This window comes from Corvus moneduloides, chromosome 7, assembly GCF_009650955.1.
Source record: "Corvus moneduloides isolate bCorMon1 chromosome 7, bCorMon1.pri, whole genome shotgun sequence".
In the NCBI taxonomy this organism is placed as follows: domain Eukaryota; kingdom Metazoa; phylum Chordata; class Aves; order Passeriformes; family Corvidae; genus Corvus; species Corvus moneduloides.
In genome coordinates this window covers 13,103,904-13,131,453 of record NC_045482.1, presented here as the reverse complement: position 1 = coordinate 13,131,453, position 27,550 = coordinate 13,103,904, and the positions used below count along the sequence as shown (strand labels likewise).

Genomic DNA, 27,550 nt, shown 5'->3' with positions numbered 1-27,550 from the left:
AGCAGTAAGAACTTCATTTTGGTGCAGCAAGTTTGTGCAAGGTTTCAGTATACAGTGCTTAATAAGGAAGGATATTTTTACCATTAGAGTATCTCAGGGGGCCTACACTTTTTTCCTAGCATATTCACTCACTTCTGCTAAGCTAATGCTAAGTTAATGCTTTTGTTACCGACTTTAACGGCAATTTTGGTAATAAAACACTGCTAAGAGGTAATGCTAGTAAAGGTGATGTGGAAATGCACATGAAAAGCTGCTGCTTGTTATAGCAGAATACAAAAGTGGCAGATAAAAAACTGATTGTAGGCACAATTCTATTTCCAGTAATTGTTCTTAGCTAAGGAGCTGAAGAGTTTTCTGTTTCTTTAATAGAAGATTAATGGAGGAACCAAAAACTTACCCAGCTGTAACAGATGCTGAGGTTGAACCGGTCTGTGCAGTTAACTTTAGACCCTAAAGGTTTCCACAACATAAGGCAGTGGAATGCTGGTGGAGGTTTTGGTCCCTTTGCAGCATTTCCATCAAGCATGAATTGTGGACCAAAATCCAGTCATCACTGCACAAACAGCAGCTAGAATCAAACATGAGGTATTTTCTCACTTTTTTCCGAAACTACTGGAATAAATGGGAGGTCAGTGTGTTATTTTAAGTTGCTTATTTTAGTCCCTCATTTTGTTAATTTTAATCAGTTTTGTAGCAAAAGTTTATTTATTTAAGCTCTTCTTCAGCATTTGAACCATGCTTTAGGAATGCCTATGAAAACATTAGCTAGTTGAAGTGGTTAAAAACTGGGTTTGCATAAAATCTGTAAATACGTCAATAAAGCTTTGTACTTACATGATCAGAGACAGGGGCACACATTTGCAAGTAATGTACTCTATGACCACATTCCTAGTTAGTGGCACAAAAAGAATGCAGCAGATTGCAGCAAGGTATTTCTTGAATGCCTCCAGCCCTTTTTGAAACCAGTTTTTATTTTCTGAAATATTTTTTGTTTGTAAATATGACCATGTTAGGCAGTGATGTGCTGTAGCATGGAGTGCTTTTTTGATTAAAAATCACCTATGCTTGTTCCTTTTTCTGGTTGGATTACAGACAGAAAGGCTGACCCTCGTTATTTAAAGAGGCATTAAAACTTTAAATGCAAAGAAGTTGATGTTCTAAGATCTTCCACATAAACCAACAAATGACTAGGAAGCAGCATCATTCTCCTGTGTGTCCTTTCATAGAGGACACTTCTACCCCCTTACCATTTAACTGAAGCATAGCAGAAGGAACCTTGTACTGCTATAACTCATAGCTATAAATGGTGGAAATATCCAGAACCTGCTAGTCACCTACTCTCCTTTATTGGAATTTTCTTGGGGAAGAGGGAGACTTGTTCTATTTGCCAATTTAAGTTAGACTACTAATTGTCTTCATTTTAGTATTATAATGGTTGGCAATTCAGGATGAAGATGTTAAAGCAGGTCAGGGAATCAGAACAGAATTTCAATTCCTGCAGGGTAACACCTCCCTGCCCACCTCTGAAGTGCTACATGGCAGCAGAGAGAAGTGGCAGCTCTTGTTAAAGCTTTGCATGTGTGTACTGTTTCCTTATTGACACTGTACCTCATGTTCCGTATTTCAGGCTCTTATTTTAGTTCTTCACATGTTTCTCTCTCTCATAAAACATTGTTAGCAGAATAGCCTAAGTGAAGAAAGGCAGTGGTTTGGTCAGCATCTTGTTCCTCAAAGGCTGTATTTCTGCTGAATAAAACTAGGAAATGAATAAATATATGGTTCGTACAGATCACAGAATGCACGATGAGGTTTGTACTGGAACACTATACGAGTGGAGATCAGGTCAGAAAAGAACAGATAAGATAAAAGTCAAAAGAGTGTCGTTAGATTGTACTGGGAAGCTAGCATAGCATCTGTCCTCTGTACCATGTTCTAAGACTTTATAAAGTCCATTTCTTTAATTAAAATAAGCTCAGGTAACAATGGAATTCAGAGTCTGTTTTAAGGACTTGTCCTCTTCAAGCAAACTGGAATATGGTACTTCCTATATAGTAGAAGGACAAGTTATGTCACCTGGATTTTTCATCTGCATTGTTGATTTAAAAGGGCTGGTAATCAGTTGTTTATCAGCAGTGCTTGAATTCAAGGATGCTAGACAGTATTTAAAAGGAGGAAGTGGGGGGAAGAGAAGCAGACACGTCCTTTTCCCATTGAAACTGTTGGCAGGACAAACAGATGCACAGCAGCCTTTAACTCACATTTAACCAAGTTCTGTATATTCATACTTCCTATCAGGGAGTTTTGCAAGTTGGCCTGAAAAATTAATTTCCTCATCTCAAATTTACCTGTACTTCAGAGGAAGAGGAATTGAGATACTGAGGTAATGTCAGCCTCACTCCAAAGGAGCATTAGTACAGTAATCCTGGAGGGGAAAAGATTGAAAGATGAATAGAGTAATCTTCTTTCAGAAACTAGCAATTCTTAAGCATTCATCTCACACAAATCCAATCACAAGCATCCAAGGGAAAAACCAAAATCAAGGATGCCCAAGAATTACCAGCCTCTGGAAGTCCTCTCAAAAAGAAGTTGCCTTTGCCTTAGTCTCAAACAACCAGTTAAACCTTATGTATAGAATATTTATAAATATTGTAGCCATGGTAGAGGTTAGCAGGGCTGCAGAAGGTTGAAAATCCAGGGGTTGGTCTGTAGCTTTAGGGAATATATGAATTCCGTTCTGTATTTTTTGCATGTTGGTCCGGTGGTGGTAGTGGTGTGTATGCCCAATGGTAAAACTAAATGCATGAGCCCCTTGCTTGATGCCCCACATAAAGCCAGATACTGGGGAGGTTGCACCCAACTTTTGTTGTTGCTTCCTAATGTCTTGCTGTTTGACATAGGACATCAACATCGCAGGAGATTGGATGTCACCAGCTTGCTGCCACTGTTAACATTCAGTTCTAGTCACACAATTGACAAAGCTGTCCAGTCTCCTTCGAATGCAATGTCTCAGCTGTCTTTTGCACCTTACTAAGATTCACAGCACTTATGGTCAGTAGTGTGGTAAGAGCTCACAAAGGCACACACACTTTTGTCACACTGGATTACATAAACTAAATTCTGGTGTAGCCAGGGCTGGGCACTTGCTCTGAGAACTCGAGCCTCTGTGGGCTGTGTTGCCATTCCTGGCACTTATGACTCATTCTCTTTAGGTGAATGTGTGCATTCTTGGCCTAGTGCACACATGTGTTACTGGGAGCTGAAAGGTTCTATAAATTTAGAGCACCACTTGAAGTACTACAGAAATAATTGGTTTCTGTATGCCAGCATGATCTTTAAACTGCATAAGGAAACCAGTACTTGATACCATGCTATAGAAAGCATGCAACCAAATTCCTTAGTTACCCCTTGAAAAAGTTATTGGTTAAACTGTGTCAGTGTGAGCCTTTTACCTTACTATGACCTTAGCAATGGCTTTGTTCCTGTTATATCTAACTAATGTCTTGCATTTTTCTCTTTCTACCTCCTTTTGATGCAACCTGGAAGAAATGTCAAAAAACGAAGGTTCGATCCAACTCAACAAGGCCCTATCTGAAGAAACGCCATTCAAAAAGCTGCTTCTTGCACTACTGGATTTTGGGTATGATGTCTTTGCTGTAGCTACACAGGAACTAAATCAGTACAGAAGAACACGAGAACAGTAACTATAAAGTTGGGATTTGAGTTGGTAGAACACTGTCCTTTTTGGAGATAAGTTGGAAATACTTCCTCTAGTCACCTTTCTCTTGTTAACATTAACTGACAAGTGGTACAAGCAAACTGCTTCAAAAATCAGGTGTTTTTTTCCTTTTCTCAAACTAAGAAGGACACACACAGACCAACTGCAATAAGAGAACTGTTCCAAAATAATGGAATCGCAAAAGATTCTTTCCCAGCCTGCTGGCACTCTAACTTCACTTGAGTTCGCATGACTTCATTTTTCTTATCAAACTCCAGTGGCATGAGGAGCTAATTTTGAAAGGGTAACCTGCATGGCTCACTTACAAACAACCAAGTTAGCAAGCTGACCCCAAGCAGAATCTGCAGCCCAATAAATACAAACCACTGGGAAGCCAGTGCCAGGCTTCAATAGCTTTTCCAGCCACGCGGTACATTCTGCTGCTGGACTTGAGGGTTCCCTGCTCCATGAGCTCACTGTCCACCTTGGACAGGAGCCTGTTGGGTATGGAAGCTAGTGAATGATGGATGGAATTCTTCCAACATGGAAAAAGTGTAAATATGGAAATAAGATTTTGATGTATCATTTTCACAGATTATATATAAATATATATATGAAAGAAAAGAATTTCCATATAAAAAGGTTCTATTCTTTATGTAAATCTATTTTTGATGTTGGGTTTGGTTTTGGGTTTTTTTCCCCTCCCCTTTTTTTCTGTAGCATGTTGTACAGCAGATGTTCTGGGCTTGCTCAAAAAAGGCAGATAACAGCATGCAGATGCAGGGAGTTCTGACACCAAACAGATGTGATCTAAAGTTTGTATGCTTGAAACCAAAAACAATTAAAATGTATAAATGCATATCTATGTATTGACTATAAGTCTGAATTACTTTTTTTGGCTGTTACGTAGAATTTTCCATGATATAGTATAAGAACACACACTCAAACTAATCACAGAAGTGCCAAGCTCTCTTTTTTCTTTGAAGAATAGCTACTTTTTTTCCTGCCTAGATCCTGTAAAATAAAAACTTTAATAAGCCTTAAAATACTGAAAAAATGTTAAAGCTTGGAATGAGTTATTCTTCTCTTGCCTTCTGCCCATCCACTCGAAGCATCTTGCAAAGGTGACTGACCTTTTTAACTCATTCCCTGCGTCTCTTTGATGCACGTCCCTTTTCAAAGTTTAATGCAAGATTAATACTTTGACCCTTGGCTAATGATAGCCAGTTACCGTCACAATATGTGCAAAATCCCATGTAATTTCAGGTGCGTTGTCATTACTTTTAGAGACACCTTTTGTACAAACACAGATTTTTGCAGAGAAGTCCTGGGCAGCAGTCCTGTGTCCCTAGAACCAGGCTAGCCTGGCTGCAGCTGCCTTGGGAAAGGTATGTGAAGAGGTCTAGTTTAGGGCTCCCTTAAAGTACAGTCTGGCTCATCCTTTCACTCTTGACTTTAAAAAATTTGGTAAGTGAAGTAACTGAAAATTTATTGCTGCATCTGATAATCAGAATTAAAGACTTTTGTAATTTTGGATCTAATTTAGAACTTGTAGTTTAATAACAACAGAAGCCCAAGTCCACTATTTCCTGCATCTTTGTTCAGAGGAAATCCATTTCCCAAGTTAGCTTTAAGAGCCAAAACATTAAGAAAATGCTGCAGATGTTTTCCTGTGAGTTAGAAGACCTCATTTCAGTTATTTTTCTTATTATTATAATGTTCAATTCAATAGTCTCAATATATGGGGTTTGATTCACAGTTATTATTAGATATTTTCAATCAGCTTTAACAATCACATTTACACTTACTACATTATAAGTTAAAGGTGCTGCACACAGGTAGTTAACATTAATGGAAATTATAAACTTATTCTGAAAAATTCCTGCTTGGCTTTAAGCAGAATTAAATTAGTGACATTTCTCTGATGACAAACCAAAAATACTTGCAATGGTATTATGGTTCTCTAAAAATGCTTTGATTGGGAACACAATGTCTAACTTTTTTCAGGTTCTGCTTCCAAAGCAAGCATAACTCACAACAGAAACACCAGTGATATGAAAAATTGTAATAAGTCAACTGGATATACATAAACTACCTGTGTAATAAACCTTGGAGAAGCATTTCACAAACAACATTGTTAGTGTGTGATGTGATGTTTTAAATCAGACCACAGTGGTCCCCAACTACTATGTATATATGTTCAGTGCTGGAGTAACTTTTTTATTTACACCAGCAGTTTCATAGGAGTTACAATTTCTTGACTGAATTTATGCTCCAGTCCTCAGCCATTGTGTGTATGGGAAGAACAAGAGTTCTTGCCCTGTGTGTACACACAACACAAGCGACAACACAGCTCAGAGTAGGTACAGGCTGAAGTGCTTCCTGTGCTGGTAGACAGTTAAAAAACTGGGTCTGGTAGGTGTTGATTTTGTACATCCTCCTTGCTGTGCTTTGGGAAGTGCATATCCATTTAGCAGTAACTTACTCATCGCAAAGCGTCACCAAAAGACGACCAGGTTGACTGTGCCTCCATCTCATCCACTCTACCTTTGCTCCATTATTTACCTATTCAGCTGAACAAGAAACTGTGGTAACTGCATAGCTCATTCCAGTCTGCTGCATGATCTCACTGATTTGATCTGATATTCCTAAAAGAGAAGTCTGCCAGGCAAATTAACAGCTGTATAGGTGCATGTTCAAGAAACAGATTAGTTAAGGCTGGAGTCTGACCAATTTTTCTTTACTATGCAAAGATGGGTATTGCACAAACAGATGAGACAAATGTCTGAGGAAATGCCATAGAATACTTGAAGTTATGTTTTAAGCTTAATCAGTCATGTTTTATATTCATTACTGCTTCCACTGTTACTCTTCCTTTTAAAAATGATTTGTAACTATTTTTTTAAGTGCACAACTTGATGTTGTTATAAATCAAGTTTTTGTTTGAAGTTAATACTCATTCATATCCTGTTGGCTGCTAATGAATGGAAATTCAATAGTCCTTGTTCTGCATCTTAGCAAGATGAGTATTAAAAACATCATGAACATGGAATGGAGTAGTTTTTAATTTTCAATCTTTATTTTTCCTTATTTATTCTCTCAGCTTAAATTAATTTCTGTGATCAAGGAATCATCACCTTTGTAGTAATGGAAATTGAATGGAGTTTTCTTTTATCAAAGATCTCAAACTGTGTCAAATCTCACAGTGAGGCTCTGTCTGTGGGAGGACATTGCACACAGCCTTTCTGCCGTGCATGGAACCAGTGCCTTGGCACGCAGGATGTGCTGGGCCTGCTTCAGTCCCAGCTGCTGGCTGCACTGAGTTCAGTGAGACCTGGAGGCTTTTGCTATTTGAGGGAAGCCTTTTCCAGCTCAAAAATCGGAATTATATAATTACAAGAAGTTCAAAATGAGGGCCTCGAAGTATTCTTTAAATAATTACACTGTAACAAGCAGATACTATGGCCATCACTTTAATGGAATACTGAATAAAACTCAATTTCCCTTTTCTTTTTTTGCCAGACTAACTCTAGTGAAGCCAGCCTGGGAAAATTAAATGCATGCATGTCACAGTTACCAGATAACTACTGATATTGTTTTGCTTTCTCCAGCTCCAGACAGGAAAACAAAATATGCTTTTGTGTTAGTATCTCCCAAGGTTCTGTATGAAAGCATGCTTCTCATTTAGAACTATAGAGTGAGGGAACACTCTCATTAATGGATCCACTATTATCCACTTCTATTTCCTGTCATTTGAATATAGGATTTATCTATAGACTCTATATAAACATGCAACATTTTGGCTATAATTAGAATAGACAGATTCCTTGAAATAGGAGTTAAGTGTTTTGCAGCATATGAATAGAAAAGCAATATAGAGACAGATCCACATTAGCTTTTACTGGATTTTATGAGAAAAAATTCTTAGAATTGTTTTTGAAAACTTTCACAATTCCAGCTCGAAACACTGAACCGCGATCTTGCTAGGGCACTTACTATCATGAACAAAATCAACACAACAACAAGCCACATTGTACAAGCCCAAAACCCCCTTTTGTTCTAAATGCACTGCCTATAGATTCCTACCTATGAGAGCTGAAAAGTTAATTTAACATGACTCATCCATCAGTAATATCACAGAGATTAAGTGCCCATGAAAAGCTTAAATAAAAAAAAGTAACTAAGAATTTTAGTAGTAGAGGTGCTCAAACCAGTACAATTGAAAGCAAAAGGTCACAAAAACATCTTAAAGCTGCACATACTATAATTCAGTTCAGTGATTCATTGTTCACAACTCAGCAAGCACATTTTTATAGGTTTGTGGAACAAGTTATTTAGTGGGAACATGTAACTCAAAAGGGGATACAACCCCTAGATTAGTACAAGGACTCCACATCAGATCAGCATCACCAGGCACTTAACATGTTATTTCTGAACAACCACAAACTGCTGGGGGCAGTGTAATTCTGAATGCTCTAATCTGTAGAACACCCATAATCAAGTGTCAGTCGATTTCATCTTATTAAAATTTTCTTCTAAAAAAGCTTAGCTTTGTCATAAGTCATGGGATAGTCCTCATCTTTACCACTAACACTGTAACAGGCCATGCTTTAGTGTTTGGAAAGTGGCACTTTCTGAGCCAATATAAGAATTTCCCCATCAAAGCTGGTAACTCAAAGCATGGAGGAGCTTAAATGCATTTTACGCAGTCCAAGTCCAGTTGTCAGACTTCATAAGCACAACATTCCACCACTATATATCATATACTCATAGATTTCCTCAGCCATCTGACAAACTATTAAAGGCTTTGAATTTGCTTCAGAGACTGTGAAGCAATGTTTGCATCTGCACTACACAAAGAGGCTGAGAGAGAAGGGCTGGTTATTAAAGGTGTATTTTAACTGGGGACAAAGGCACGAGCACGATGCACTCCTTACATTACACACTGGTAACATGCTGTGGTTTGTAACATCTGTGTCGCCTCTAGTGCGGAAAGGAAGCGACCCCACACATAACATGCTTTGCTTTTCTGCAGTCTAACCCAGACAGTGTCCAACCAAAAAACAACACAAGCAACTACTTTCGACTGGTTTCCTATCTCCAGCTGAGATGGTGATCAGTTTATTCTCAAGAATGAAGCACGTCTAAACCTAGTGCTATTTGCATAAACCTTAAGAGAAATTTTAAAATGGTGACTTCATGACAGCTGTGCTAAACTTACTTCCATATAAATTGCAGGAAGCATAGGCTAACAACTGACAGCTCCCAGTTTCCCCACTTGACTCCTTTGAAAGTGTTTTGTGTACAATGGAAACAAGAATCAATATCCTTATGCACGTTGCCCTCACACTTTACATCCAAGATATAAATTTATGACTTGTCTTGAAATAGAATAAGCACTGACCTTATTAATTCAGGACAGTTTTTCATAGATTGGGTCTTTGGACTGTTGAGGTTTTAATTATCTACTATGTACCCGCTCTTCGGAGGGGACTCCTCAACACACATCACTCAGGATGCTATGGATTCACAGCACAGTGAATCACTCCTAATCAGTACATAAATGCTTTACTGTTCCAAGAAAGGAGTATTTAGTATTGCAGAAAACTGAACAGATCTATTCCTAGTGTCTAATCCAGGTAATGGGGCACCTGGATGCCCTTTGGAACTTCAGCACAACCAAGTAATTCACAGTACTTGTAACAGCAGAGTTATTTTCTCAGAGAAACAACCCTCTCCTTCCCCTCCCACCTGGCTACTGAGTGCAGACTAGCTGAGGTAGAAGTTTCTGTACCTGAGGGTTTCAGAAGGAAATGGCACCAGCAGCACCAACAGATTTTCCTGTGAGCCTGCAGCTTTGACAATGTCCAAAGGACCCTTGCACAAAGGTGATGGGAGTTGTGCCGAACAGCACCTTGTACTGTCAAGCTGAAGGAAGTGCCCAGACCCTACTGGCACAACACACCCCTGATTTCCACTGGTCAGTGGGCCAAGCTGTGTGGCAGCAGCATTGAGGACACCTAAAGCTCCACCAAAGTCTATAGCAAAGCCTGACTTTCAGCCTTAGTGCAGTCACACAAAGATGCTTCCACTCATGTCTTCAGCTTATGTAAACAGAGATGTTTATCTCCCTAACAAGGACCTCTTCCCAAAACATGATTTATAGCAGTCTGGTTTACTCCAAAATACACTAATAACTGTATAATTAGAGAATGACTACACAGAACTTGCAGTGCTCATGGTTTTGTTAAGCAGTCTCAATCTGTGCTTTCAAAGAGAAGGCTCAAGTTACTTTTAAAAGTCAGTACAAGGACCACAATCTAAATCTCCACAATCCATTCATATATTTATGTTGGCATTTGACATATTCTGGACCATCCATTTCCTCCCCAGACCTTTTCCCTTGTCAACATGCCCTGCTCTAAGGGTGGCACAACAATGAAATCAGATGGATGCAAAGTGCACAAGCAAGCCTGTTTCCTTTGGAGTCCCTATTTCTTTTCAGGCACATCTGAACTCTGTATTACTATTTCAAGACTTGCTCCATTATGAAGTTACTCTTACAGATATTGTTAACAATAACAAAGTTTACAGACGATGAATGCTTGACCAGGATTTCTGTGCAATGAGAAAGCAGTTCCAAGAAACTATTCTAGTGCCCTCCAGCTTTCACTGAAAAGCTTCAGGAAATTAAAGATTTTAATTTCTGCTTTGTGTAATGATGAGGTTCTGAACACAAGACTGAAAATTGCCTCATTTGCAGAAAGAAAGAAACAATTCCCTTACATTGCAGAATCCTGTCTGTGTGCTGTTGGATCAGAGGGCTGGGCAGGTAGATAAAAGATTCAGGTCCCATTACATTTTTAATTCAGTTTTCCTCCCTCTGATTTGGCTGGGCATTTTTCACTTCAAACACAAGATCTCTAGGACAGGAGCTGTCATACTCAAAGGTGACCTTTAGCATCTAGGCCAGGGAGCAGTGGTTTTAGGCAGAGCTGGGTGGCCCATAAGTTTGAGACAAGCCCCCTCCCTGGATATTCAAAAAAATTATAATCTTCATTAAATATGCAGCTTTTTAGCTCTGCCTAATCAGTAATAGGATAAGAAAGAAAAGACCTTGTTAAATCAAACTATAGTCTTTTCAGAAGCTCCAAATTAAAGAAACTTACTACATAGAAATCCACTCTAGTATCACCTTTGTAGCATTCCCTTTGAGAATAGGTTTCAAAGGGTACATTTGTGAAATAAAAATGGGAGTTTCAAAGGCTGAGTGGCCTGACCTACTAAAAATAAATAAAATATATACTTAATTTTTTAAAAAACCCCAATGTTCTATCTCTATCCCATGATTCCTTACTGATAATGTAGGGTTTTGTCTCATCTAAGTATTCTAAATGACAGAGCTTGTACTACTACTTCATTCAGGAAAATAATTCAAGAAGGCAGATTTCTCTGACAATAAATTATTCATGACAGACCTTACACATTAAAAAACCCCCAACTTTCTCCTATGACAACATCAGTAGCGTGCTTTTAAGGCTTCACATTTGTGGTTTGAAGAGTTGCAAGTACTTTGTAAGTGCCAAAGAACCCTAGTAGGAACTAGTAGCAGAAGATAGTCCAGCAAACAGTCTGAGAATGAGCAGGTAACCAGGGAGAGCTGAAGATCCCACAATTCCCTTTCACACAAGACAGAATATCCTCATTACGCTCCAGAATCTCCTGTGACTTATTTCTTGGCCCTAAATAATTTGCTAGCCCCCCTCTAATTTGTTCTTGAAGACTATTTTCCCAAACAACTTCAAGTGGAAATGTGCAGACTGCCAGCATGGGGTCCTGGCTGCCAGGGGAGCGTCTGTGCCGTGGGATGGGTGTGACAGTGGCAGGGCTAGCACCCTTCCTTGGCTGGCCCAGGAGCTGCCCTGAGACAAGCATGCTCAAACACCCTTTTCTCCCAAGAGCTGCAGGAAAGAAACCCTCAGAGCAAGAAAAGGTAGGAGACTTGACATTGCAGTCCTAATCAGCTCAGGGAAGAATGCACTGTGAAAGTGCTTTTTTCCCCTAGAAGATCTGGCCGTAATTCCTTGGGAGAAACTGATCCTATAACAGCCTTGCTTTGTTAGATGTTAGTGGCAGTTTTATGAAAACATGTTTCACTGAACTGCTCTTTTAACTGTGACATACCCAGTGTGACTCTCCTGTCTGCCTGGAGTGCTGATGATAAGGGTTTCTTCATTATCTGTGAGAACATTAGGAAGCAGGAAGACTGAATCAGAAGAACCAATGACTTTATTCTGGAACATGTTGATATCAGTCCAGTACCCAAATGGCAATGGATCCCTTAATTCAAAAACTAATAGTTGTCTGGCTATAAATATCCAGAATGCCATTAAAATGAATCAAAACTCTCTAACTGAATGGCTAATGTGGGACAACTTGCCCAAAAGACGTGAACAATTAACTTTTGATGTACTATATTAATCAGTTTGGGGTTCTTTCTTATTTTCTTGGAATGTTTTAGTCTAGAGAGATGTGGTCACATCCTTTACAAAGGTCATTTGCATTTATGTCACATATCACCAGATTATGTTTTCAAAAATATATATTAATTTTTTAACCAACGTTGCTTAGCTTGCACTTGTAAAAATACCTGCTCCACATGTCTTTTCAAAGCTTGTGTTAAATACATTTGCCAGAAGAACTGTTACCTCTTCCACAAATTAATTTAAATAAGTGGCTTCGACAATTAAGCCAGTTCACACTTCTGACATGGCATCTAAATTTTCTCTTGGAGAAACACTCCAAACATGGCCCTGGAGACAGAGCTGCTCACATACAACAGCTGGTAGGCATGGAGAGAGAGAGGAACACATTATTAAAGACAAGTCTATTCTGATAGGAAGCTGCAGTTCCTCAAACCTTCTAGCAGAAGGCCACTTCTCAGCACAGACCAGAGACATGCCAGGGCTCCTGGCACAGAAATACACTGGTCACCTGCCTGTCCCATGTCTTGTCTGCCAGCTCCATGGAAATGTTTCAGGTCATCAGCAATAGTGTACAGCACTGAAGAATTGTATGTTTAATTACACCTTTGCACTGGTTAGAAACGCTTAAGTGTTGCATCACATCCAGTGACTTTCATGCCGGTCATTTCACCAGAGAATAGACCTAGAGGGTTGTTTAGAGCAGTGTGAGATCATCAAATTCATTTGTGAGTGTGGATTCAATCCACCTAAACAAAAAAACACAACTTGACATCAAAAGCTTAAAAAGGTTTGGCTACTCAAAGCCCTCTACATATCATTTTAAAAATGAATAAAATATAGCCACGGACTTTGGATCAAGTATTTAATTTCATTTCCAAGAGGCTCTTAGGTATGTTTGTCAGGGAGCCCATTTTAAGGGCAGTTTAATCTCTTGGTTAAAAGAGAAATTGAAAAGTTAAAAGTGGGATTAGGATTCCACACTCTGCCTCATTGGACTTTGAAGAAAAAAAACCAAGCCTCTGCCAAGTACCATGAATTTAAAGCTGACAGACCTTTGGGTTTCTCCCCTTCTGAGAATCACAAGTTTTGCCTTTGCTGTCACTTACCCAGGTTTCACACGAGGCTGGAATAATTTGGAACCCAATTCAGCAAAACGCAAACTTTCAGCTAAGAATATGTCTGTAAAGCATTTTTTTTAGTAAGCCTAAAAGAGGTCTCTTTCATCATGTGGGACATTTAAAAAAGCCTAATACTGCATTCAGGTGTGTCTGCTTATGGAACTAACAGGCAAGCTGTGCATCCCATCACACATTGCTGTCTCTCAGTCTCAGTGCTGAATGTCTTTTTTTATGTGTAAATGCTTACTTAGCTCAAGCAACCATAAGCCACTGTCTATTAACTTAAATGTTAATTTTAAACCACATCAGAAGGTTTGCTGGAAGCAAATGCAGGAAGGAAGCAACTCTGTGTATAGTTATTTACACCTTTGCTCTATTCCAAATGCAAATACCAGTGAAATGGCCTCCTACTTTTCTTACTTATCCCTTATTCCTATATCCTGATCATTTTAGCTTTTACTTTATTTTATTTTTATTTTTTTCTGGTAGAAATAGCATTCTTTCTGTAGTGTTACATGATCTGAAACCTGTCTCATCTATAAGTAAATAATCAATTTTTCTTGATAAAAAAATCCTTATGTAAATGACTCTGGATATGACCTACAGCTTATGTGAATTAAATTCATAAGATATGGAGACCCATATAAGATATGAGCACTGGCTTCCTGGGGAATATATCATGCACTGCAATTAAAGAAAGATTATTGGTAGCTTAAGAAGGGCACAGAAAGCTTTACTGAGGGAGTGTGTGGAATTGAATGAGATGACCAATCCTGGTGTTTCTTCTCCACTAGGAGGCTGAGGTGATCAATCTAATTATCAAAAACCTCTTTCCCAGAAATAGAATATAAGTGCTCTGGTTCAGAGGGAGCAGAGCATAGTAGGCTCAGGAAGTATTCGTGGAGCCAACTATTTTATCTGTAGCAGTATTTCCCTTGAGCAGCAACTCCCATTTCTGTGAGAGTCCCTGGTTCAGTTCCCTTGGGTCTGCCAGGATTCTGAGTGGAATGAAACCAATGTTGTTCTTGATCCAAAACCAGATAAAGTGCACCCAGAAGGGGACTCAAATAAACTCACTTGTTAACAATGAATCCACAAAGGTTGTAGGTTGACAGAAACTTATCAACTCACAAGAAACATGTAACCTTTTTCTTTCCATTTGGCTCTACCCTTAACAATGCAGGGCAGAGTCCTTAGAACAACAGACCACAGACCCAGAAACAGCAGCAAAACCCACTTCTGTGGCATTTTAATCTTGCTCTGCTCTGGCCCCTGCAGCCAGGCCAACCATGAACACAAGCAGCCCCAGAGCCTTTTCTACCCAGGAGCTGCCTTCAGGTTTCATCACAACAGCCAGGTCTTATCTGCACACTTTCCTTCTCTCCTTTGCCAGGTTCAATCCCCAAACACAGAGGCAAGGAGAAGCATGCTGGTTACTCACTTGCCAAGGAGGCTCCAGACTGCACATGGGTCCAGAATCAGCTCCAGAGCAGACATTAAAAAGAAACCAATAAAACCAAAAGCTGATCCTTAAGGACCATTTCAGCCCTAGAACTCAGGAGAAGGAAGTCTACTGGAATAGCCTCTATTTGATAGCACAGAGAAGAAATGTTGGAGATCCTACATATGAGAGGCTTCCCCCACCACATTGCAAGGGCCCCTTGCAAGGTATTGCACTCTTCAGTTCATCCTGAAGTCTGTTCCAGCAGTTGGTGACCATTACTCCCCTCATTCCCAAACTCACACTTCTTGTTAAATAAATGGAACATTTGAAAATTGGCCAAAGTCATACAGTATAGCTATTTACAAGGGTTCTAGCCAGTGTTCTTTCATCCCCAAAAAGTTCCTTGCACTTTTGTTAAAGAGTAGCACTACTTACACAAAATATACTTTCACAGGAATTCCTTATTCAGGAGATAAAGCATCAGGAGAAAAGAAAAGCAGTGTTAATTGTCACAGGCATGCCGCAAGATCAAGGGTTTGAAAAGGAAGTTGCTCCTCCGTTTATATGGACTGTACGAATAGAAAGAACACAAATTATAATGGTCTTGATCACAGAAATCAGTGTCTCAAGCCAGCTTTCCAGCTGATGTGAACCAGTGTGGCCCCACTGACTGCAATGAAGATAAGCCTCATGCTACTGAAGCACAGTTGCTTCCTGGAGAAGGGATTATGGTTCCAGGTATGAAGAAGAAGGGAGCTGCCAGTGAAAAGTCTTGGAAAAACAAATAGGTTGCTCCCCAGCTGGTATGGACTGGTGCAGCTGCACTGGCTTCAGATAGGCAGCAAGGTGCTACATGATTTGGCCTATAAACTACAGAGTCAGGGAAAAAGAATGGTCTCACCTGCCTATTGCTTCAAATAGCTGGCATTAAGCAAGTTCTGTCCAACACTGGTTATCAGCATGGTCACAGAGCCCCAGCTCTTTGAGTTATATGTTTCTGTATGCAAGGGGGTCACAGCAGGCACAGGGAGCACAGGCAGAGTTGTGCTCAGATTTTTCTCTCCATTCTGCATGTAACAGGAGACAGCCTTTTCATCAATGGTTTCCTTTCACTTCCCTAGCAGCTTTGCCCATTTCTCCAAGACACACAGATTTTTCAGCTGCTTCACAGAAGTCACAAGGGAGAGGGGCTGCAGCTGAGAACCTCAGAGAGCGAAAATGCAACAACAGTAGATCACATTATTTTTCTTGTGAGAGAAAACGTAACCAGACCACTCCCCCTCCGCCGAAGAGTGTACAGCACTCCAAGGTAGCTCTTCTTTAGGTAAAGTTGTGTAAATTGAGCTGCAGTGAGCAGCTCAGCCCAACTACTTCAATTAATGCCTTTACTGGCTCTCTTCTGTGGCTCTTCTCTGGGTCGCTGCTTTAACTTCCAGGAGAGCTGGACCTACTGCATATGGGCTGAGCCCCAGCCAGCAAATAGCTCTAGTCGTGCCACACAGACTCCTGCTCTAGGGTGGAGGGATCTGCAACAGCCAAGCACATAAAGCAAGATACCTCAGGTCTGAGCCAGCTCTGGACAACTTGAGCTCCAAGGTCGGACTTACTTTCTATTCTTCCCCTCCTGCCCCCGCGGTGCAGCACTGCTAAGAGAGGGGGGCAAAGGGAGGGTCGCAGTTTTGCCAAATCTGTTACTCTTCCACCCCACTGCGCACCCCTTCCCCTCGGCCAGAGGCAGCATGGCCACCAGGCTGGCCCGGGAGGGCCGGGATCCGCAAGCAGAGGAGGACAAGGGGGGCAGAGAAGCGGAGCAGACTTGCAGCAAGGGCAGCTCCGCACAGAGAAGGAGGGAGCTCCGGGTGCCCGGGAGCAGCGGCCGGGCCCAGGGGGTGGGGGCTGCTCCCGAGCCCTGACGTAAAAACTAAGCGGGGCTGCCCGCTCCGGCTTCTTAAGGAGCGCGGCGGCGGCAGCGGGCTCGGAGAGTCCTGGCCAGAGCGCCGAGGTAAGCGCTGGGAGCTGCGGGCGGCGCCGGGGCGGAGCGGGACGGGAGCGGGACGGGAGCGGGACGGGAGCGGCGGCGGAGTCCGGCGCTGCCCGGAGCCTCGGTAGCTGCCCGGGGATGCTGCGCCGGAGCGGGCACCCGGCCCGGGACCGGCCGTGGCAGCCTCACGCCGAGGGACTATCCGTAAGTGAGAGCTCCAAGTTAAATGATAACAAGTTAACTGATTAACTTTTTAATTATTATTGGAAGGCATATCCATGACGAGGAGTGGAGCGGGAAACTAAACTGCAAGGAGAAGCAGGGATAAAAGGGGAGGGTGGGAAAAGTCAGAAGCAGAAAGTGTAAATAGCACTCACACACGCACACAAACTTCAATCTATGGACAGAAAGATCTAAAGATTGGAGGGTGTAGGGAAGGAATTGCATGGAAGCATTCACCACACACACAGGTAAGAGATTAATGAAATCTGCGTTTCCTGAGCATCCCCTCCAGCTCTCAAATATCTAAAAAAAAATACAATCTTGAACCTTGTAGAAGACTAACAGCACAATGCTGCCCTGAGTTTGACCAGACCATAAGGACTAGTGGCCTTTGCTAAATGCCATGCACATCATACTTTTAAGGGCACCAATTCTCATATTAATGCCCTACCAGCTCCCTGCCCAGGGCTGTCCCCTTTGTTTTGGCAAATCCAGAGCCCTCATCTTAGCTAGTTTTGTAACTTAGAAAGTTTAGAATAGGCGCTGGGAAGCAGAAAATGTAAAGCAACCAGTTAAGTTGTTAACCTGTACAAATGAGATGGGCTCTGTCAAAGTCACAGATCCATCATTTAAATTTTAATATTTAGTATTAATAGACTGTTTTAGTATTATTCCTTTGTTTTGGGGCTCCCCACCCCCCCGCCCCATGTCTGTCTCCCCACCCACCATTGTCATATCTGAGATTGCTAAATTGCTTTGAAAACCAGAAACTTGACAAAGTTAATTATGTCCCTTGAAAAAGTCTCAGTAAACAGGTATGTGCATACTGCATGGCATACATAGGTGTCTGTGCCCAGCGGAAGGGCTCTGATGCACAAACAAGATTGAAGTAATGACTCACAGGATGTTTTTGGCTTGCTTCTGAGAAAGCAATCAAAACCTGCCTTGTGGACTAGGGTACAGAAGAATGATGTTTCTTGGGGACCTTGGGAGCAGCAGGAGGACAGCCCCATTACTACCACCACTGTCATAAGTGACATCCACTAGGCAGGGCAGTGTGGGAAGAACAAGCTGGCCCTCTTTTATTCCTTAAATGCAATGTTCAGGTCCAGGCCTGTCAAGCCAGCTCTTTTCACAAGATCCCAACTTGGATTAAAAAGGGACTCTAAGCAGTTGGGGAGCAAATTCTGAATAGTCTGAATACCTCAAAAATGCTCCCAGAACCAAACCAGATAGCCAGACAAGAGGCTAGGTAAGAATATCATTGCTAGGACCGAAATCTCTGAAGAGTCCTTTCGCTCTACAATGAAATATGTTCCACAAAGCAGCCTACTCTTCCCTAGTCTCATACACAGGCTGTGGCTGGGCTACCTTTCATGTACAATCCCTCTGCGCATCCATATCCTGCCTTTGGCATTTTCCTTCACATAGCAAAGGAACACTTCTTCAGGATCACTCGTGGAAGAGACTTTCTACATAAAAAGCCAGCTGCTTATCTAGCTCATTAAGAGAAGTAGCTTCCCCACCCCCAACAATCAAACTGAAAATGTACAAGCATGAATACTCAGCAGATCAGCACATACATTAAACAGAATTTTGTCCTAAATGCTGACCTCAGATGTTGCTGATTTCCACAAATAGGAAGTTCTCTGTGCGCCATGAGCTACACTAAAAACAACCCCCAAACTTGTTACAATATCAGAAATGCTAGAAGCATTTTTGAAAATACAACAGAGTAGTACATACTAGAAATGAAATCTGATGGAGACAACTGGCCCTTTCTGGCCACAAAAGGTTATCATTCTCAGAATTTCCACCCATCAGTTATAGATACTACTTAGCAAATTTCACAGTTTTAACAAACAGACAATTCTTAGTGATCTGCAATACACACCGGTACTATATATATATATATATCTATCTATATAGATATCTATATATACATACACGTCTCAGCACAGGAAAGACATGGACCTGTTCGAGCAAGTCCAGAGAAGGGCCACAAAAATGATGAGAGGAGTGAAGTAGCTCTCCTGTAAGGAAAGGCTGAGAAAGTTGGGGCTGTTCAGCCTGGAGAAGAGCAGGCTCCAGGGAGAGCTTGTTGCAGCCTTCCAGTACTTAAAGAGCACCTATAGGAAAGATGGGGACAGGATCTTTAGCAGAGCCTGTTGCAATAGGACAAAGGGTGATGGCTTCTAACTGAAGGAGGATCAATTTAGATAAGATATATATATATATATATATATATATATATATAAAAAAAACTTTTACAATGAAGGTCATGAAACCCTGGAACAGGCTGTTCAGAGAGGTGGAAGATGCCCCATCCCTGAAAACAGTCAAGGTCAGGTTGGACAGGATTCTGGGCAACCAGATGTAGCTGAAGATGTCCCTGCCAATGGCAGAAGGGTTGCACTAGAGAGCTTTAAAGGTCCCTTGCAACCTGAACTGTTCTGTTTCTATATGCATGTGTACATGTTGTACAATACAGCTGCTATGTGATGGCTTTGCTATACCCTCTTTTCAGAACTGTTCTGCATTTTAGCACGTAAACCAATCCTGGTCACTGCATGAATTTGCAACCTCCATTAATTAGAGCCATTAAAACACATTTTCAACAAAAGTTTTCCACCTGCTGTCCAGTGATCCTTGTGATTCTGAAGACTATTTTAAAGGGCTCATAAAATTTTGAGAAAAGCAAGAGTGCCTAAAGGCTTAAATTATGTAAAAAGGAATGGATTTTTACTGAAAAAGATTAGGGATCTGTAAAGCAAAAATGGCAAAAGGCTTTTGATATTAAGGACTTCCAGATAAGATTTGAGGATGAGTGAAAAATTTTTACACACGTTTCTGCTGCATAGAGCATCGAAACTCCTCTAGTATTTATATATATGCAAAAGCATACACAAATCTTTAAGGAGCAGAGAAACAATATCTGAGTGCCTTGTATATCATGTAAAGTACCAGGACCTTATTCTTGGGTCTAAGAGTGAGATGTTTTTCAGCTTCTCTTGGTTTTCTTATATTTCAGTGACACAATGGATCTTGGAAGCAGAGGAAGAATCCACTGCACCATGAGACTCACCTGCTCTCTCTTACTTATGGCAGTGTTCTGTGTGAAACCCTTCCTCTGCCATAGTCAAATTGATCCACTAGCTCTTGGGCGAGCAGACCCCCAGTGCTGGGAATCCTCCTCAGCTGTTCTACTAGAGATGAGGAAGCCTCGCATTTCTGACTCTGTCAGTGGCTTTTGGGACTTCATGATCTTTCTGAAATCCTCAGAGAACTTGAAACATGGGGCTTTGTTCTGGGATCTGGCTCAGCTCTTCTGGGATATCTATGTGGACTGTGTGCTCTCCAGAACCCATGGCCTAGGCAGAAGGCAGCTGGCAGAAGCTGAGCAGAAGATTGCTACCCTACATTCTCAGTTCACAGGGAGAAACCAAGGTCGCTACACTTTTAATATGTGTCTAATGGGCCATAATTAGAGTCTAGTGGGAAAGAAAAGAGATTGAGACCTATTGTGCTATGTGGTAATAGGACAGAAACAGAGGACAGTGCTGTGCAAAAACCCCCTACTCCTCCCAGTCAAGTGTAGAGCTATGTTTATGTTCAATGTGATCTCAGGGAAACTTTGACCTCCAAACAACCTGAACTCCAATAACAGCTTTTAAGTTTCTGTTTGATGGGGTAGGAGAAGCAGCAGAAAGTGTAATACAGGAGTATTCAAACAAAGAAGGCAGCTCAGTGCTGAATATACCAACATATTCTTCCACAGCAGCATTTTTACCACAGTTGTGCTATGAACAGGCTAGTTCTGAACTCTCCATTCTGAGAGGAGTGCATTGCACTGGTGCTGTTGGGGAGAGTGGCAGTCTTTCAGCAGAAGGGTAAGGGTATGTCTACTTGCCATCTAGCAGTCAGCCACTAGGTATTTTCCATTTCCATATTGGTAACTTTACCCAACACACAATGGAAACAGACCTAGGACTCAGATGCATACAGGCTTTCATACACGACTACAGCTCCAGGAAGAACACCACCACCTGTGGCACTAAATGCTGCAATTCCTAGTCTCCAGGTTCCCAGCCCCAGAGAACTACCAGACCCCTCTCCATATGCATGTCACTTACCCTCCTCATTCCCAGGAAGGAGACACAGTATAGCTTTTCCTAAATCTCAGTCCCTTCCAAGGCTTCAGTTCTGATCCTGCTACCAACAGATGTATTCTTGCCTGGAGAATATCCACTTTCAGATAGGGGTAGGTGCTGTAATTTGATGGAGAGGTAGAAGTGCTGTTGCCATCACCAACAACGTAGCGCATCGGGCCCACACTGAGAAGGCAGAACTGCCTTAACACTTCAATGGATTGAGACCCTTATCTCCACCTCCTAGAGCAGTGTCTTAAGTTATTATGATGTTTGGGGGAATGTTCATGGAATAGTGAAGAGCCTCTCTGAGCAAGTATCCCTTAGAGCGTCTCTAAAAAATGGACCTGAACTCAGGGTTCTCGCACCCCAGGGACAATATACCACTGGACAATTCCAGTCTTGCCCTAAAAAATTTTGGGGTATTGAAAGTTAGAATTTGGGATAGGAAGGACTGAGAGGTCCTTACCCTGTTACCTACAGGCAGTATCCTGGGCCTTGAGATAGGAGTTGAGTTTGAATCAATCCCCTCAGACTCAAAACCCCACACACACAGGGTCAGTTTCTAAACTATGAGTCAAACAACCACTACCTGCATTTTAAAAGCAACAACTGGATCCTATCCTGCTCTGCAAAGAATCTGAGCTATCACATAGCTCTGACTGGATCTTTACTCTGTTGGCATGCAGCACAGAACCCACTTCTGGTTTCCAAGTGCTCTTAAGTCATCACAAAGGCAATAAGTTGCTCAATCCTTACCAGACTGACGCACTTTTGGGTGCAAACAGAATGCAGCTTTAGACACACGAGGCAGTCAAAAACTGAGATAACCCACCAGGCTAAAGCACCAGATTAATTTTTGTTTAGGATTGCAGCTTTGAATATCACTGTCTAAACTCCCACTTAGCCTTTTGTTTACATCTGGCTCTACATATCTATATCACACTGTGATTTTCCTAAACAAAGAGCTTTTGTTCCAGTCAAGATTAAAGAGTAACAGTCTGATGTATTTTGGAGAATCAAATTAAGGGTTTTATGATAAATTCTGACTTTTCTTTACTCATATATAAAGAGATTTTAAGTACTACTAAGTATTCACACCCTCTTTGTTTTGTGAATTGTAATCAGTTAATCTGATTTCTCTGTACGACTGATTAACATCAGTCTGTAGCAGGCAGCTTATAGCAGTGACAGCCTAATTCTTTTTTGGAGGAGCTAACTTCTCATCCAAGTCTCACAGTTTCTTAACAAAGCCAGCTGTTTTAATCTTTGTAACCTGTGATCCTACTGCCTTATTTCATTAGTGAAAGTAAAAATCAATTGGTAATAAATGCAGATCAAAATTGCACAGCAAATGATGAGGAACAGAATTACCACCTATGCATAAAGAGAGGTACAAGCCTGTTTTCTCAGCCCCATGAGCAGCACTAACAGCATTTAAATTATCTTGTGTACTTCACACCTACATGGGCAGGTATAAATAGCTTTCAGTAAGCTTATACTAGAAATCCAAAAATGAAACAATTTTTTTTGCTTTATACTGTTACTTTTGCAACAGCTGATAACTTTATTGCTTCATACCAAAGTTTTTCATCTTATTCCTCTTCAATAGTTAAAATTTCCATATATTTGGGGTTTGTTTTGGGTTTTTTAAAATTACAAACAGGATCATAAATCAGGAATGAGGAGCAACCTGTAACCTGTATTCTCTGTAGTTTCTTAAAAATATCACTGAATTGGAAAAGCAAGACAGAAATCTGAACTTGGCACAGAAATACTGATGTTAAGGTGTTATTATTAGCATTACATTTCAGAACTAATGGATAAATCCTACTTGTGAAGATTGAGTATTATCAGGAACTCTTTTTTCCAAGGGAAAAAAAAAAAAAAAGTCCTCCAAGCAAAAAAAACTAGCAAAGCCCTTGGTAAGCACTTTTCAGTAGTACCAAACAAAACTATTTTGGCACATTTTAGAAGCACTTCCACAGTTACCCATACTTGGTCTTCCTGGGAAACAATTCTCTTCAAGTGTGCACCAAGAAGTGGGACAAGTAGCCCAGTTCCCGACTTACAGATTCAAACACTGTTTTCTGGACCAGTCTAATCCCTCCAGGCTTTTGACTGTACTCACAGTTTGAGGACACTCTTAAACTCTACACAAGCCGTAAAAAATACTACAAAATCAGAACAGTTGGATATGAGTAACCTGACAAACTGTCTCAATCCACCTAAACTCCTACTTAACCCAGCAGCATTTCAGCTTCCCTAGATATTTTGCAGAGAAGTGTTAATCAGCTTTAAGTTGAGACAAGTAGGGAGAGTTTTTCAGTTACCTAGCCAAGCTATCTTTAGTATTCACCCCTTTTGTCTAACAAAATCCAAACACTATGAAAAAGCAGGTTTCATAAATGCATTTTGAATCCATTACAACACTGAAGTTACATTATAGTTACAACAACTCTTAATCAAAATAAGATTTCAAAACCACAAGGAAAACATAGCTTTTGTACTCACAGCAATCTTCCTGAAGAGCAGCTATATAAGAAGATCCTCCTCAAGAAGCCACATAGCATATCCTCTCTAGAAACATCTGAAAACTATACAGCCTCCGCCTCTTTTCTCCTCACCCAGCAGTCCCCCGGCCCCTTCCCACTCAGTGGCCTCAGCTGTGCACACCTCCCTCACAGGTGCAGGTGATTAGACTCAGACCAGCCCTTGCACCTGGCCCAAGACAGATATAACTTCCAACTCTGCAGGGTGCTAGGGAGGGTAGTGGGGTAAAGGCTATTGTACATTTGAGGTCTGATAAGTAAGCAAATATTGTGCTAACCAGTTACTTTTTCAGAAGACAAGTATGTCTAAAAGAAAGAAAAACAATCTGCTGCGTTTTAGAGACCATTGCAAAGAAAACGCCCCACAGTTCCTCAAGGAAATAACAAATGTTCTACTAGACAGTGTGAGAGATCTCACCCGCTGTGCAGAGAGGTTGAGAACAAGCCAGTCAGTAGGATTCCTAGTAGTCTTAAGCACTTTGATTCTGCTAATTACAAGTAGAAGAGTGTTACAGATAGACTAAAGGAAAAGGTCCCTACTGAGGGAAAAGATCAAAGTGACTTGACACTGAAAGGCAACTTGCAAATGGAGGGATATGGCTATCACCAGAGCAAGAGGCTTGGGGGTAATGCTGATAAAATGAGGACCAGCAGCAGCTAAAGGCAGAGGAAACATGGATGTGGGAAACTGAGTATTCAGCTGCTCTTTGCTGTTTGGAAATTATTTACTTATATGCATTTTTATGTCACTTTTCAGGGACATTTTCTCATATTCAGAGGTCACCAGTTCTGAAGAAGAAAGACTCATTTGAAGATTTAATAACTATCCACATACACAAAAGTAGATCTATATTACTTGGAAGAATCATTGGAGAGCTAGGAAAAAAGAGGAAATTACACACTTAGTCTAAGATTTTGATTTGTAGAGAATTTTTAACTACTTCTCTTTATTTTTTTGCATTTTAATCCCCATTGATGTCAATTTATGTGGTGGAAGAAGGCCTCTAACTTCGAGCACTACATGTCTGATTAACTTGGACTTATGGGTTTTCTTAATTACCTATGAATTTAGCCTCCATACTAAACTGCATGATTTACAAGCAGTTGCCTACTTTAATCTGTGTGCATATCAGGCTTCTGTAATACATGTGATCTGTTCAAACTATTGTCTTTTGGGTGCTGAAACAGGAAATAACTGATCCTTCAATAAAACACAGACAAGCAGAGAAGGAAGTTGTCAAAAAACCTCCACTGGCTCCAAGACAGGATTAGAGTCAAGATGGTGATGTTTGATTGTATGCATAGCTGTACACTTGTACAAAGCAGCCCCTGCTCAAAGACATCATCCCACTAAAGAAAAATAGTACATATTTCTACATGAAAAATACCTCCCAAAAATGTTTTCAGTTTTCCAGTAAAAGGGTTAACAGATTTTACCAGCTCCTCTGCTTTCATACTTAAAATGTTTAATCACAAGAATTCTCATATATAACTTGCATTTGCTTCTTTTTTAGTTTACAAGTTCTTTGTAGAAAAATCAGTTTCTTCTGACTCTTATTGATAACCCTAATAGGCAATTGGACACTAAACTAATGCAAAATAACTTATGGCAGGTAACATTTAATGCTTTTATGGTGTAAATTATTTCCATTGCCAGACTGGCTGGATGTAACTACAAATGTCATCTTTCCAGGGCAATTACACTTAACTGTTCATTCAAAGTTTCTTTCCTTGAGCATGTAGCAATATTTGGTGGTTTGGGGTTTTTTTCTTTTTTGCAAATACCCACAGAAAAACTGGCTTCCTGATTGTTCATCAGCTTGCAGAAATAGGTTCAAGTAACAAAATGTGTAAAGAAATCTTGAAATGGTTAGTGGCCTGAACAAAATAAGGCTTAAACACAGTCCCATTGGGGGAAATCCAGACTTAAGGAAGCAAACAAAATACTGTAAGAGGGCTAACAGCTTCAATAGTACTGAATTTGTGCTTCAAGTTAAGCATGCAACACGCCATTTAAATGTTCAAGAGAGGAGAGAACACTAAAGCAGGATAAACACAGGAACACACAGTTCAGTATACTCAGCAACAGACCCCCAAATGCAGCCACAGCCTATGAGAGTGCTTTGCTACCACGTGGGAGGGCAGCAAGAGCATTGTTACAACAGATCTGCTCACTCCTGTACCTATGCTGATAATTACTTTCATTATATTAATACACCTAAAAGCCCCATTTTGAAACTTTGTATCCATATAAGAGAGAGAGTCTTCACTCACAGTCCCTACAACTACCAAGACCAGCACCTAACAAAAAGTGTTAAGGGCTGGCTGCCTCAGCCCAGGAGGATTGGTATTGGAGTAAAGCAGGTGTTACCTGTTCCCATAGGCTCCCGAGCTCTAGCAATTGTCAAACCAGACAGATTCTCTGAACGGGTCCTGTTTAACTTAGATGCTTTTCCACAGGGCCCTTTGGGCAGATGTTAGTGCTTCCACTTTAGATAAGTCCCACCTGCAACAACAGGATCCCTTAGGAAATGGCTCATGGCAGCTTTCTTCCTCCCTTCAGACAGAAATACCACTATGGGCCAAGATGATATTTAGCTTAAATGAATTTGCAATACTTCTCTGCTTCAGTAAGCGTCTTAATTAATAGGCTGTAGCAAAATTCAGCTTTTGAGGCAATGGGCAAGACTGACAAAGCAGATGAAACTCTAGGATAGATCACACTATGGAGAACACTTGGAAATTGCTGATGTAAAGAGACAATCTGTGTTACTAACTGTGCTGAAATAAAAAAGGGGATGCAAATAACTGCATGTAACCCTGCAAGTGACAGAGTGAAGTGATGAAAGAATGGCTATATTAAAAAAAAAAACCAAACAAGGGCTCTGAGTAGGAGATTAAAGTAGATCTGCTATACAGGAACATTTAAAAATGTCACTGTGTTTAAAGACAGGATATTGCATCCTACCACTCTTTCTTATAAACTTCATGGCAGATCTTTGAGTGAGCTAAGACTGTTTTTGCAGATACCATTCCTGGCTTACTGTTTCTCAGTCAGAGCATGTCACAAGAAGGATGGGATGAACATGTCTGACTGAAGTTCCTTCACTGTCAGCTGAACTGAATAACAACAAAATAAAGACCTTGTGATTTTGTCCCTTTCATCTTACAGGGATCTGGGAGCTAAACAACTGCTTCTTAGCATGGAAAACACTTCTTTGAGTCTTTACATACTGCCATGAAAGAAGAGTTCATGGTAGTTCAGGAATATCTATTTGTAAGAGTTTGTACTCCAGGTCTGTTCAACGTTGCTTCAGACCAAACCAGCAGTTGTCAGTTGCTACTGTTTCCAACCAAGTTTAATTCAGATGCAGGCACTAAAAGGAGATTTAAATCCTCGTCAGAAGCTGACAGGTATCTTCCCATAATCAACAGTTAAGTTTCTTGGATTGTTGTGTGTGTCTCTTGGCACTGGCATATTGCAAAAGCTACTAAGCTTCTATCTCACAGTATATTTATTTATGTTATTATATGGGTATACCCACTTTCCAATGATCTCCTCCCTCAATAAGTTTCTTTTCTTTAATTTTCACCCTCTTTACAGTTCCTTTGCTAGAGACAAACCACTTGTTAGCTTCCAGTAGCATACCATTACTTCTTGCTGTAAATTCTTGTGTGTTTGCAGTAAGTGTAATTCAGGCCTCCTTTGACTAAAACTAGCAGAAAGAACCAGGAATGTTCATTAATCTCACTGCCACAGTGTAAGGTCTTTCAAGAAGATGGCTGTGGTGCTACCAACAGAAAACAAGATTTCTAGCCTCTTTAATGAGTCAGGCAGTCCCTTTATCTTGATGATTATAACTCCTGAAAAATACAACAGAAGG

General features: G+C 40.7%; 3 protein-coding genes across 18 annotated transcripts in view; 2 read left to right on the top strand and 1 right to left on the bottom strand.

The window, feature by feature from the left end:
* ADAM23 (ADAM metallopeptidase domain 23) overlaps positions 1-19,029 on the top strand; it is an 83,308-nt gene extending 64,279 nt beyond the window's left edge. For 3 of the 5 annotated variants that reach the window (XM_032114492.1, XM_032114488.1, XM_032114486.1), the window contains one exon: positions 3,544-6,767. Coding sequence is in view for 4 of the 5 variants with exons in the window: in XM_032114486.1 (XP_031970377.1) it covers positions 3,544-3,701 (158 nt within the window). In the remaining variant the exon portion in view is untranslated. Of the gene's footprint in view, positions 1-3,543; positions 6,768-19,017 lie in introns of those variants that run through there. The other 2 variants (XM_032114487.1, XM_032114489.1) reach the window with 2 other exon arrangements.
* DYTN (dystrotelin) overlaps positions 1-27,550 on the bottom strand; it is a 78,073-nt gene that overhangs the window by 28,929 nt on the left and 21,594 nt on the right. For 8 of the 12 annotated variants that reach the window (XM_032114497.1, XM_032114503.1, XM_032114504.1 and 5 more), the window contains one exon: positions 25,111-27,530. The exons of 2 other annotated variants lie outside the window; for them this stretch is intronic. The gene's annotated coding sequence lies outside the window, so the exon portion shown is untranslated. Of the gene's footprint in view, positions 1-22,316; positions 27,531-27,550 lie in introns of those variants that run through there. 2 more of the 12 variants (XR_004241259.1, XM_032114501.1) reach the window with 2 other exon arrangements.
* On the top strand, positions 20,002-24,598 carry FAM237A (family with sequence similarity 237 member A). Its single transcript, XM_032114514.1, has 2 exons — positions 20,002-20,413; positions 24,424-24,598. Exons 1-2 carry the CDS (start codon positions 20,005-20,007, stop codon positions 24,570-24,572), a joined length of 558 nt encoding a protein of 185 aa, XP_031970405.1. The 5' UTR covers positions 20,002-20,004; the 3' UTR covers positions 24,573-24,598.

What these genes read in the sequence shown, in the direction of transcription:
- FAM237A (XM_032114514.1), top strand. Translation starts at nt 20,005, where the DNA reads ATGGATCTTGGAAGCAGAGGAAGAATCCACTGCACCATGAGACTCACC. An exon ending in GTTCACAGGGAGAAACCAAG is followed by an intron (nt 20,414 to 24,423) that starts GTCGCTACACTT and finishes GTCACTTTTCAG; the next exon opens with GGACATTTTCTCATATTCAG.